The 11,967-nt window shown below is 37.9% G+C and overlaps 1 protein-coding gene across 1 annotated transcript; it reads right to left on the bottom strand.

Moving 5' to 3' along the window:
• Positions 1-7,832: 7,832 nt before the first annotated feature.
• LOC108819487 (COP1-interacting protein 7-like) lies at positions 7,833-11,598 on the bottom strand. The gene is made up of 8 exons (XM_018592530.2): positions 11,446-11,598; positions 11,175-11,261; positions 10,905-11,072; positions 10,720-10,820; positions 10,609-10,636; positions 10,361-10,513; positions 9,239-10,265; positions 7,833-9,163 (listed from the first exon to the last, which is right to left on the bottom strand). The coding sequence occupies exons 2-8, from the start codon at positions 11,231-11,233 to the stop codon at positions 8,777-8,779; spliced, it is 1,923 nt and encodes a 640-aa protein (XP_018448032.1). The 5' UTR covers positions 11,234-11,261; positions 11,446-11,598; the 3' UTR covers positions 7,833-8,776.
• Positions 11,599-11,967: the final 369 nt, after the last annotated feature.

Genomic DNA, 11,967 nt, shown 5'->3' with positions numbered 1-11,967 from the left:
ATTACCTAAAAGATTCTATATTATATTATCTAAAAATATTTTATATCATATATTTTAAAAATAAATATAATTTATGTATATATGAATATTTAAGTTTATATTACATAACAAAAACATTTTATTAAAATAAAAAAATATTTAATATAAAAATTAATATTTAGTTAATTATTAAATATTTCAAAAACATGAGAGTCTTTTAATTCTAAAGTTTTTGAATTGATAGTATATCTCTTCGTGTTGTGCAAAAAAAAAATGTATATTTCTTCGTAATTTTTCTAAACTATTAAGCCCGTAAGTGCGGGCAAAACACCTAGTAACATTTAAAAACATAAAAACGAGTAAATTAACATATAGGAGTATTTCTTGCTCTTCTAATTACAATAAAAGTACCACAAATCAAGAAGCTTCTATTTTTCAAACAGTGATTATATCAAAAGCTTAAAATATATTAGCTTTCCTCTCTCATAATACAGTATGATATTAAGATAAAAATAAGGAAAACATAATGCGATTTGAGCAAAAAATAAGAAAAATTAATGATATGTTGTTAATTATTCTTTCTGCATCTATGCCTTTTGAAGAGTGAACCTGAAATGTAGAACATCATAATTTACATACACCTAAAAGTCATCAATATTTGTAAGAAATCTGAAAGATGTGAATCTGTACCATCCATTCCTGTAGGAATGATAAACTGATTTTGATGTTTTCATCCTCATTATTCATCTGGAAGATATCTATCGTCTTTAAAGCATCATCATTTGGAAAGGATGGCTTGAGATCTTCCAACCCAATAAACCTTCCACAACAAGAAAGAACTTCAACCACGGTTTGTAATTTCCAACGTATATATAAAATACATGCATAATGTGAAACTTACTGTAAAATAACAGTCGCCACATTCTTAAATATCTTTTCTGCTTCATTTCTTGCTTCAGAATCACATTTTATTGTAGCAACTACACCTTTTTCTTTTCCAAACATCAATTTGTTCCTCTGCCATGCTGATAGATGAAGAGGACTCAGATCATCAAACTTCAGTGCTGCATTGTGTGGCAAGTATGGACTGATTTCCATGGTTGGAGGAGCCGACAGAACTTCATCTAAATACTTATACTGAGCCTAGCTTTAGTTTATTAAATGCTTTGTAATCGTTTTCTTCTGGATCCTTTCTTATAACATTTTATGCCATCTTCTTCTTGAAACTTATTTTAATTATGGTTCTGTTTCAATATCATTGTTTCCGTCATTGTGAGGACATATTTTATGCTTTATTTTCAAATTATGGATAATGATGAGTCAAACTTATTTTGTGTATGACATAAGCTTTATTTTCAAGAAGCTTCCATTTGTCTTTTCTTATACCCTTTATTATTGAGATGATACTGAGAAACAAATGGAAGAAAAATAAAATAACTTTGAGGAAAAAGAATAAGAAAAATAAATGAAACCGATGTTCATTGTTATTGCATTTCTCAATAGAAAGTATTAGGGAAACAAAAATACACTAAAATGAACGTTAAGCAGTTTTGTAACTTGAATATATCAAAAACTTAAATATTAGATTAATATTAAAACTGTGATAGTCACAATCCTATAGTTTTACAACGTATTTGTTTTAGTTGGTTTGAAAAAAAAAACATTTTTCTCAATGTATTTGTTGTTCATCATGCATCCTTTTGATGTTAGAGATGAACTTTTGCTCATGTTTTATTTTCAAATTATTGTATATAGTGAGTCTAATTTATTTTGTTTATGACATAATTTCTAATGGTTTTCTTTTGAGTCATTTCTTATAACCCCTATCACCTTATTTGACTCTTATTTGATTACTCTGGAATTGTTTGTTTCTAATTATCTCTGTTATCAACAGGTTTGTAATCAAACATCTGTTATTGTGACATACAAAAGAGAGATGCTTCTTGTTTAGCCAAAAGTCAAATCTTACAATAATAAAGTTGTAGGGAAAATACTCTTGGTATTAAGATGTATAAACATCAGACAGATTATCTAGTTTAGGAAAAGAAGAATGTCCTAATCTTGAACATCAAGTCTCTAAATCTGCTTTGTTAGTCCAATAAATCTATATAAATGAAAACCCTGTTCGGCGATTACTATATTGTTCCTCTTTTCTCAGAGTGTTGAGTCTGTTGCATGAACATGTATGACTCTCGTAGAACATGTTCATCGAGCTACACACAGGGTAAAGCTAGTGTATAAGGATAGGGTAACATGTATAATTACTTCATAATCAAAATATGTTTTATCTCATACAAATATCAAAGAAATCGACAATAATGTACCCAAATCAAATCAAGTAGTTCTCTTCACCACAACAAACTTTGTACTTGTGTGTATAAAGTTAAACATAAGAGTTTAGTTTTCTTCATTTTTCATGTTATCTTGGCGTCGAGTCGTTTCTTTTGCTACGCAATATAAATACAGTGAAACATTTATAAATTAATAATGTTGGGACTATATCAAAATTATAAGTTTTATTAATTTATAGAGATTATTAATTTATCGAGACACTAATTGAACCAAAAACTCAATTTGGCACTATGAAATTATATTAATTTATAAAAATATTAATTTATAGATTATTAATTTAAAGAGGTTGTACTGTAGTGAGAAGAATGATCTCTTACAGTCTCTAGCTTTCACTTTAAAACTCCCTAAACACACAGAGCCTATTGTCAGAGGACTTTCATGAACCATTCAAGGCAACAAAAGAAATATAAAATGTTTGTTAATACTTGTTCATCATCGTCACCTTCAGATGTAGTTACAGAGACCAAATCCATCAGACTATCCACAATACAAGTTTTCTTTCCAGACTTAAGCAAATGTTTGATCCCTTTAGCTAAATCTTTCTGAGAATGGAGTGGAGAATATTAGTGTATATCATATAGTTTAGATAATCATGCTATGTACTTATCTATAACTAACTCTAGAGCTTATCTCTAAGTCAGATCTTATCTATAGATCGTGACTCTCATGTATATATATGCTCTCATGTTAATAATAATAGATACAGTTGAAACCTATCTTACATGGTATCAGAGCATACGATCTATCTCTGACCTAATTTTTTTTTTCTCTCTTTTCGTTCTCTTCTACACACATGACAAACTCAGGCAATGCCTCAGCCCAACTGGCTCTAGTCTTCAATCCTTTGGACATGAAATCGTCCATCATCTCACTCAACATGAACGGGATCACAAAACTCACATCAACGAACTTCATGACGTGGAGACTCCAAGTCAAAGCGTTGCTTGAAGCTCACGAGCTACATGTCTTCATCTCTGACACAGATCAAACCCCTCCGGAGACAGTCATAGACACAGATGGAAACGTCTCAGACAATCCGTCGCTAACTACCTGGAAACGACAAGATCGACTCCTATACAGTGCAATCCTTGGAACTCTCACCCTTAACATACAACCTATTGTTGCCAGAGCAACCACGACTCGAGAGATCTGGACTCTGCTTCACAACACCTATGGCAAACCTTCACGAGCACATGTCAAACAACTCAAGCAAAGCCTGAAGAAAAGCAACAAAGGAACTCAATCCATCACAGAATACATGCATGGGATCATGGCTAAAGCAGATCAACTAGCCTTACTTGGTGCGTCTCTTGAACATGAAGACCTTCTTGATTACATCATCGAAGGGCTTCCTGATGATTATAAAGCAATCGTAGAGATGGTAAACGGACGTGACAGTCCCATATCGCTAGATGAGCTTCATGAAAAACTTCTCATCAGAGAAAACACTCTAGCCATAACAGAGGACCTTACTGGTTCCTCTGCTCCAGTCACTGCAAACACAGCTCAGTCGCGTCCTTACCAACAATCTCAACAGCTGCAACGACCACAATACAGAGGTCAAACACCATCACGTGGAGGCTATCAAGGAAGAGGCCGTGGCTACCTTGGCAAGTGCCAAATATGCGGAGTTCATGGACACAGTGCGCGTCGTTGTCCTCAGTACTCCTCTGCTCCTCCACAATATCGTCCAGGAGCACCACCGGTGCAGTCACCACAATGGAACTCTCCCGCGCCAATGAACTACCCTCAATGGACTCCGCAAGCTCACTACACAACAGCAAGTCAATCAGACATGTCCATCTCGCCATGGCTACTAGACAGCGGTGCCTCACACCACATCGCTTCAGATCTCAACAACCTGTCGTTACATACACCTTATCAAGGCGGTGATGACGTCATGATTGGCAATGGAGCTGGATTACCAATCACACATACTGGTTCAACTAAACTTCCTTTCTCTTCTCGACCATTAACACTTAATAATGTGCTTTGTGTTCCTTCGATGAAGAGAAACCTTATATCAGTAAACAAACTCTGCAAAACTAACAATGTGATGGTGCAAATGTGCCCTTATGATTTTCAGGTGAAGGATCTCAGAACGGGGGAAACACTGCTCAACGGAAAGGCCAGTAAGGGTGTCTACGAATGGCCGACTGAATCTTCCTCCTCTTTTAGTGCTTTGGCTTTTCCTTGTTTTAAAACCTCAAGAGCGGGTTGGCATTCTCGTTTAGGCCACCCAAACTCTCATACTCTTAGTCATATGATTTCTAGTTTTCATTTACCAGTGTCATCTTTGTCTTCTTTACCCTGCAATTCTTGCTTCAGCAATAAAACACACAAGTTACCATTTTCAAACACAACTCTTACTTCTTCTCGTCCCCTAGACATCATTTTTTCCGATGTGTGGACATCACCTATTCAGTCTATTGATGGCTATAAGTATTATGTTTTATTCATTGACCACTTTACAAGGTACACATGGATGTTTCCGATGAAAGCAAAATCTCAAGTGGCTCAGATATTTCCAGCATTCAAAACACTTGTTGAAAATCGCCTCAAAACGAAGATAACTACTCTGTATTCAGACAATGGTGGCGAATACATTGGCATGCGACCGTACCTAGCACAACATGGCATTGCGCATCATACATCTCCACCACACACACCAGAACACAATGGTGTGTCTGAACGAAAGCACAGACATATCGTGGAGACGGGCCTTACACTTCTCCAGCACGCAGGAATTCCCAACACTTACTGGAGCTACTCCTTTGCCGCTGCAGTCTATCTCATCAATCGGATGACCACACCTGTGCTGTTCAACTCTTCTCCATTTCAGACTCTATTCCACACGCCACCAAACTACAGCAAGCTGCGAGCATTTGGATGTCTGTGCTATCCGTGGATTCGTCCCTACGGCAGTACCAAATTCACTCCTCGGTCAACTCCATGTGTATTCTTGGGTTATTCCTTAACTCAAAGTGCCTTCATTTGTCTTGATGTTCCCAAATCTAGAATCTATATCTCGCGTCATGTTATCTTTCATGAGTCTATCTTTCCATTCCCATCTCTCTCTAAAGTATCCTCTGTTGCTGATGATCTTATTAATCCTGAGCTTTCCAACTCAGCTTCTCTTGTTCCTATATTCAGTAGGTCACTTGCAGCACCCTTGGAGCCTACGGTGACAGAGTTATCCTCGCTCTCTGACACTTCACCACCGCCTCCAGCAGTGACAACAACAACAACAGTCTCTCCTGCAACAACGACATCAGACACCAACATTGCAGTCTCCTCATCTGCGCCCTCACAGTCACAACTTCTACCAAGTAATCAACACTCCATGGTCACCCGGTCCAAGAACAACATAGTCAAACCAAATCGCAAATATGGCCTGGCGGCAATCCTAGCTGAACTGGTACCAGTGAACCTGGCTCAAGCACTTAAAGACAAAAGATGGCGTTTGTCAATGAGTGATGAATATGATGCAATCATCCGCAATAGAACGTTTGACTTGGTGCCTCGATCTTGTGCGACGAACATTGTGGGATGTCGCTGGATTCATCGAATTAAGTACAACCCCGACGGAACCGTCAAAGGACTCAAGTCGCGCCTGGTTGCCAAGGGCTATCACCAACGACCAGGAATAGACTTCCATGAAACGTTCAGCCCGGTCATCAAACATGCCTCTATACGTCTGGTTCTTGGTCTGGCTGTTGCTCAAAATTGGCCGCTCAAGCAACTGGATGTAAATAATGCATTCCTCCAAGGGGATCTTCATGACGAAGTATACATGACGCAGCCACCCGGTTTTATAGACAAAGATAAACCTGATCATGTTTGCAGACTTCGTAAAGCAATATATGGGCTCAAGCAAGCCCCTCGAGCCTGGTACAATCAACTGCGTGATGCTCTAGTCGGTGTTGGATTCATCAACTCCTTAGCTGACGCCTCTCTGTTCGTGTTCTGCTCCGGCAGCCTGCTGATTTACATTCTCATATACGTCGATGACATCATAGTAACAGGGAGTAACATGGTCGAAATTACGAGATTCATCAAGTATCTCTCCTCACGCTTCTCTCTCAAGGATCTTGGTGATCTCTCCTACTTCCTCGGCATGGAAGCTCACCGGACTTCCGCAGGCTTGCATCTCACGCAAACTAAATACATCATCGACCTTCTAGCCAAGACAAAGATGACTGGTGCCAAAGCAGTTGCAACTCCAATGTGCTCCACACAGGTACTAACGCAGAAAGGGGGCGTGACACTCAGTGATCCTCTCACTTTTCGTGCTATAGTGGGGAGTCTCCAGTATCTCTGTCTTACCAGACCCGACATTGCATTTGCAGTCAACCGGTTGTCTCAGTTTCTGCAATATCCCACGACTCTACACCTTGAAGCAGCCAAACGAGTGTTACGCTATCTAGCAGGCACACCAACCAAAGGACTCTTCTTCTCCAGCAACACACCACTAACCCTTCATGCCTACTCCGATGCAGACTGGGCAGGAGACCGAGATGACTATACATCTACAGGCGCATACATTGTGTATCTTGGCAAGCAGCCTATTTCTTGGAGCTCAAGGAAAATGCAAGGAGTTGCGCGCTCGAGCACAGAAGCTGAATACAGAAGCCTCACTGCGACGGCTGCAGAAGTAATGTGGGTTACTCATCTTCTGAGTGAGCTACGTGTTCCCTTGAAAACCACGCCAACTCTATACTGTGATAACATTGGCGCAACTTACTTGGCGGCTAACCCGGTCTTCCACTCACGAATGAAGCATCTAGCCTTGGATTATCATTTCGTACGGGAGCTGGTTCAACGAAAATGTCTTCGCGTCTCACATGTTAGTACGACTGATCAACTTGCAGATGCCTTAACCAAGCCACTGCCTAAAGCACGGTTTCAAGATCTTTTTGTCAAGATTGGACTGTCTCCAACTCGTCCATCTTGAGGGGGCGTATTAGTGTATATCATATAGTTTAGATAATCATGCTATGTACTTATCTATAACTAACTCTAGAGCTTATCTCTAAGTCAGATCTTATCTATAGATCGTGACTCTCATGTATATATATGCTCTCATGTTAATAATAATAGATACAGTTGAAACCTATCTTACAGAGAAGAGTTAGAAAACAGTGACATGACTCTGAGATATCAAGGAAAGAGTATCAATCATAACTCATATGATTCACTCAATCACTATAATCACTCCATCATATATTCTTCTTAATGATTATATGATCTTCACATTTATTGTTTGATTCATATAGTTCTACTATATAAAGCTATGTAACTCTCTTCATATCAATAACACAATTCATACATTTCTCATAAGTTATTATGGTATCAGAGCAGGTTATTTTTGTGAGTTTTGATCCACCGATCAAACTCAAGATAAACACGTTTCCGTAGCTTTTATTTAGAATTGCACGTTTTTTGGTTTTCTTCTTCTTTTACTTCAAGTTTTCTTAATCTTTTAGTTCTCATTTGTTACTTTTCTTTTTATCAAAGCCAAAGTGCTTCTTGTAGTGATTAATAAAGCCAACGTTCCATTTCTTCTGCATCTCGAGTCCAGGTGTGCACACGTCTACTTTCTTGATATGTGGTCAAGTTATTTATGACTCCATCAAGCTATATGCTTCCACACGACTAGCGTCCGTGTCTAAATCAATCCAAGCTACAAGTCTGTCTCACCGTATGGTTCAAACGCAAGGCTTCTTCTTATCTCTTATCATATTTTCTTAAAGATGTCAATCTCAAGCCGCTGCTTCCGCTATCTTGGCTTCATCACCCCCTTGAGCTTGAAGGGGCGTATCAAGGAAAGAGTATCAATCATAACTCATACGATTCACTCAATCACTATAATCACTCCATCATATATTCTTCTTATTGATTATATGATCTTCACATTTATTGTTTGATTCATATAGTTCTACTATATAAAGTTATGTAACTCTCTTCATATCAATAACACAATTCATACATTTCTCATAAGTTATTATGAGATGCTGTTGTTGTTACCCATTTCTTTCTCATTCTTGAACTCCAAGAAGCAGGACTTCCCATGGGAGGAGAATCATCAGCATCTGAATACTCGTGCGGATAAGAGAATGCGTGTTGCAAGCTTGAGTTACACGAGAGAGGAATCTCACTAGGTGAATCCATTAAAGATCCAACGTAAGTTGAAGGTAGAGCATTAACTAGATTTTCATCTTTGTCACTAAGTGAAGGTTTTTCATCAATAACATAAATATCGCTAAGTGAAGGTTTTTCATCAACTACTAGAGTTTCCATTTCTCCTAGCTTCCTCTTCTTCTTTGACATGATTCTCCACAACTTGTTTCTCTTCTTCTTCTGCCATTTCATCAAAATCATCAGCCTTCAAGTTCTCTGGCACATCATTCAATGCCACTGCCTTGCTTCTGGTTCATCTCTTTGTTCACCACACATCATCAGAGTCTAGAGTTGTCAACTCTGTGAACTCTATGTTCGTAGAGAAGATTTTCCTAAGTGATCTTGGTCTTCTTGTCTTAACAGGAGATGGTATCTCCTCCTTTGTAGTCTTCTTATTACTTCTACTTCCCACCTGTGTTCGCATCACAGGAGCATTTCTGACAGCTAAAGAAGATGTTTTTGTGTTTTCTTTCATAAGATCAGAGAAATTAGGAACAGAAGGTTGACTAATCTCTGTTGTTCTTCTCATGATGGTAATTGATGGTTTTGAGACTCTGGAGCTCCGGTTTGGTGATGGAGCCTTTCTAACTTGGGAGCTTCTAGAAACACACTTTCCAATAGATTCCTTGTCTTTCACGTCTTCTTCTTCGCTCTGTAATGAGTTTACCAAATAATAAGGCAAGGTTTTGTTATCTTCATCATATGAACTAAAAATGTTTTAGATTACCTGAAGCTTTTTCATATTTGACCGAGAGTTAAAAGATCTGAGTTTCTCTGCACGTTGGCGTGTATTTGATACTGAATCATGTTTCTTCTCAGAAGCAGCAGAGAACTTAGCCTTCATCTCGGTTCTACTTCTCTCCAGAGCTTCTTGCATTGACTTCAACTTGGTTTCTTTAGAACTCCATTCTTCTCTCAGTTTTGCATCCCTTTTCTTCATATACATCTCGTATAACTTCCCTTTGCAATCATCTGAGTAACTTAATTCAGCTACATTCCGACTCATTACAACATTCTTGTTGTCTTTTTCATCACCACCTCGTTTATCCCCTTGAGAGCTTTCCCTAGACATTCTTGCTCTATGCATTTGATGCACAGACGTTGCACCAATTCTGCTTCTGTTGATCTTCCCAGCTGAATCTGCATTCACAAGATCATCATCCTCAACACCAAATGATTGTTGTTGTGCCGCATTGTGGGGCTTGGATGCATAGCTCTCTGCTTCTCTCTGTCTTAAATCATCACCATCAGTCTGGTTTTGAGAATCATCACGTTTAGTACAACACACATCATCATCACTCCTTTTACTGTTTAGTTCAGACTCTTTTGGCACTATGGCATCACGGTTACCAGAAGATGGTCTACTCGAGGGAACTTCTTGCTTGCCACTACCGTCACAGCTCATGTCACTAACAACACTCCATCTTCTTAAGACAGATTTCTCAGGGACTAGAGGAGCATCTGATGGGACATCAGAAGAAAGCCTCCTCGGTTCTGTGGATTTAGCAACAACCACAGGTTTGTGTCCTGAATTTTCAGTCTTTTTGCTCTCAAAGAGATTAATCCTATCTTTCACGCTGAGTCTCCTTGTATGTTGACTGGTCCTAGCAGTAGAAGATTCATCTTTCTTCTCCTCTTTATCTTCTTTACTACTTTCAAGTTGACTGATGTTTGTTTCATTGACAGATGTCAAGTGCTTCCTGATTAGGTCTGGTCTTCTTTCACACAATGACATATATTTTCCACATGCTTCACTGATAAAATGAAAAAAGAAAATTCAGATCAAAAGTTAAAAAAAATACAATTGCAATAAAGTGAAATACCAAGAAGCAAAACAAGAAGTGCTTACGCCAAAGGATGTGCACCGAATGTATCAGCAAAGCGTTGGAGATGAGAAACAGTTTGAGGATCAAAACCATTAGCTGAGGCGTGAGCAATAGATGTGGTTAAGTCCTTTGTAATAGCATCAAGTCTTAAATCTATAGCTCTCAGGAGCTCCTTCCTGTACATTATACACAAAGAAAGCCACTCAGCAAAACACTCTTTCAAAACGCACTTTGACAATACAATAATATAAAAGCAGAGAGCTTAACTTACTTTGTTGCATCCGTTACACCTCCATCATCTGATACAATGAAAAGAAACTTAAGAACAGGTTTGGACGAAAAACTTAAAAATTGATCGAACAAATGAGTATATTTAACAGACCACGAGAATATAAGGTCCGGGCTGCTTCCAACTGTGACATCTCCGAATCAAATGTATTGACTCTTTCCAAAACTTCTGGACCATTAACAAATTGAACAAACCTGAAAGAAGAAAATGGTCCAAGGAAAAGATTATACTTCTAAGTTTTATGTGAAAAGACAAAAGTAACAAGTTATATAAAAAACCTCTCGAGTGTTCTTCTTGTGAACCAAGATTTGTCATTGTCATTTCTTTCAACCTCCGCTCTAAATAATGATTCTGTTGCAAGAACACTCAAATGATTAACGAATGGTTCGATCAATCCTGAAGCCAGTTTCTCTGTTTCTCCATTACTCGATACAAACAATTCGCATCTGTTAAAACACACCACAAGTCATACAAGTTTTTAACATGTAAAAAGCATGCATCGTCATTCATATAGAACACATATCAGTAGGAGAATGAGATTCACTCACCGTGAATGTTTTTGCGAAAGCTCAAAGATAGCATAGTCAAGAACAGTATCAGCCTTCATTGTTCTAGTGAAAAGCTATCTCTTTCTCCTATACCAGAATGTGAATCATTCAAGAGATCATAAGAATTTTATGAGACTAGTACAGTAAGCAATTAAATGTATAGCAACAAAGAGAAAACAAGAGTTCAGTTCAACAATAATACGATGACAAGCAGCATCTAATTCACTATCAAACCATAGAAATTGTACAACCGTATTGAGTGTCTGCATACCTGTCGTTACTAGAGTGTTTTTTTTTTGCAATAAAAATGGCAATCTTTCTCGATGCCCAAGTTGAAGAAGAACGTTCTTTTTTTTTCTTATCTCTCTAAGCGATCTAGTAGATATAGAATGTAAAGCTCTAGAGAGAGAGAGAGAGAGAGAGAGTTTGCTTCTGACAACTTTCAACTTCTTTTTATTTTACTTGGCGTAACAGTCTGTGTAACGAATGAGAAAATACGAATGACGCAAGAGTCGAGAAGAAGATACCAAAACCCGTTATTATTTTTATCGAATTACCCTCCTGTCCGGTTTGGACCATGTTGTCCCATTTTTTTGTTTTTCCAAATTATCATTAGTTAATTTCTATTTATATATAAAAGAACTCTATGGTTTAATTTTAGTTGTTAAAAAAAGAACTCTATGGTATTATTAAATATTAATAGTTTTGATCGGCCAATGGAACTCTCTCAACGCATCCGGTTTAAGTAATTTGAGATTTGGTATTGGAGGTGGTTTAGTAGGATGGGGGGCAA

The sequence above is a fragment of the Raphanus sativus genome, unplaced genomic scaffold, assembly GCF_000801105.2.
Source record: "Raphanus sativus cultivar WK10039 unplaced genomic scaffold, ASM80110v3 Scaffold2789, whole genome shotgun sequence".
Taxonomy (NCBI): Eukaryota; Viridiplantae; Streptophyta; class Magnoliopsida; order Brassicales; family Brassicaceae; genus Raphanus; species Raphanus sativus.
This window is presented reverse-complemented; position numbering and strand designations above follow the sequence as displayed.

What these genes read in the sequence shown, in the direction of transcription:
- LOC108819487 (XM_018592530.2), bottom strand. Translation starts at nt 11,233, where the DNA reads ATGAAGGCTGATACTGTTCTTGACTATGCTATCTTTGAGCTTTCGCAA. An exon ending in CCGGACCTTATATTCTCGTG is followed by an intron (nt 10,637 to 10,719) that starts GTCTGTTAAATA and finishes TCATTGTATCAG; the next exon opens with ATGATGGAGGTGTAACGGAT. An exon ending in CAAATATGAAAAAGCTTCAG is followed by an intron (nt 9,164 to 9,238) that starts GTAATCTAAAAC and finishes AACTCATTACAG; the next exon opens with AGCGAAGAAGAAGACGTGAA.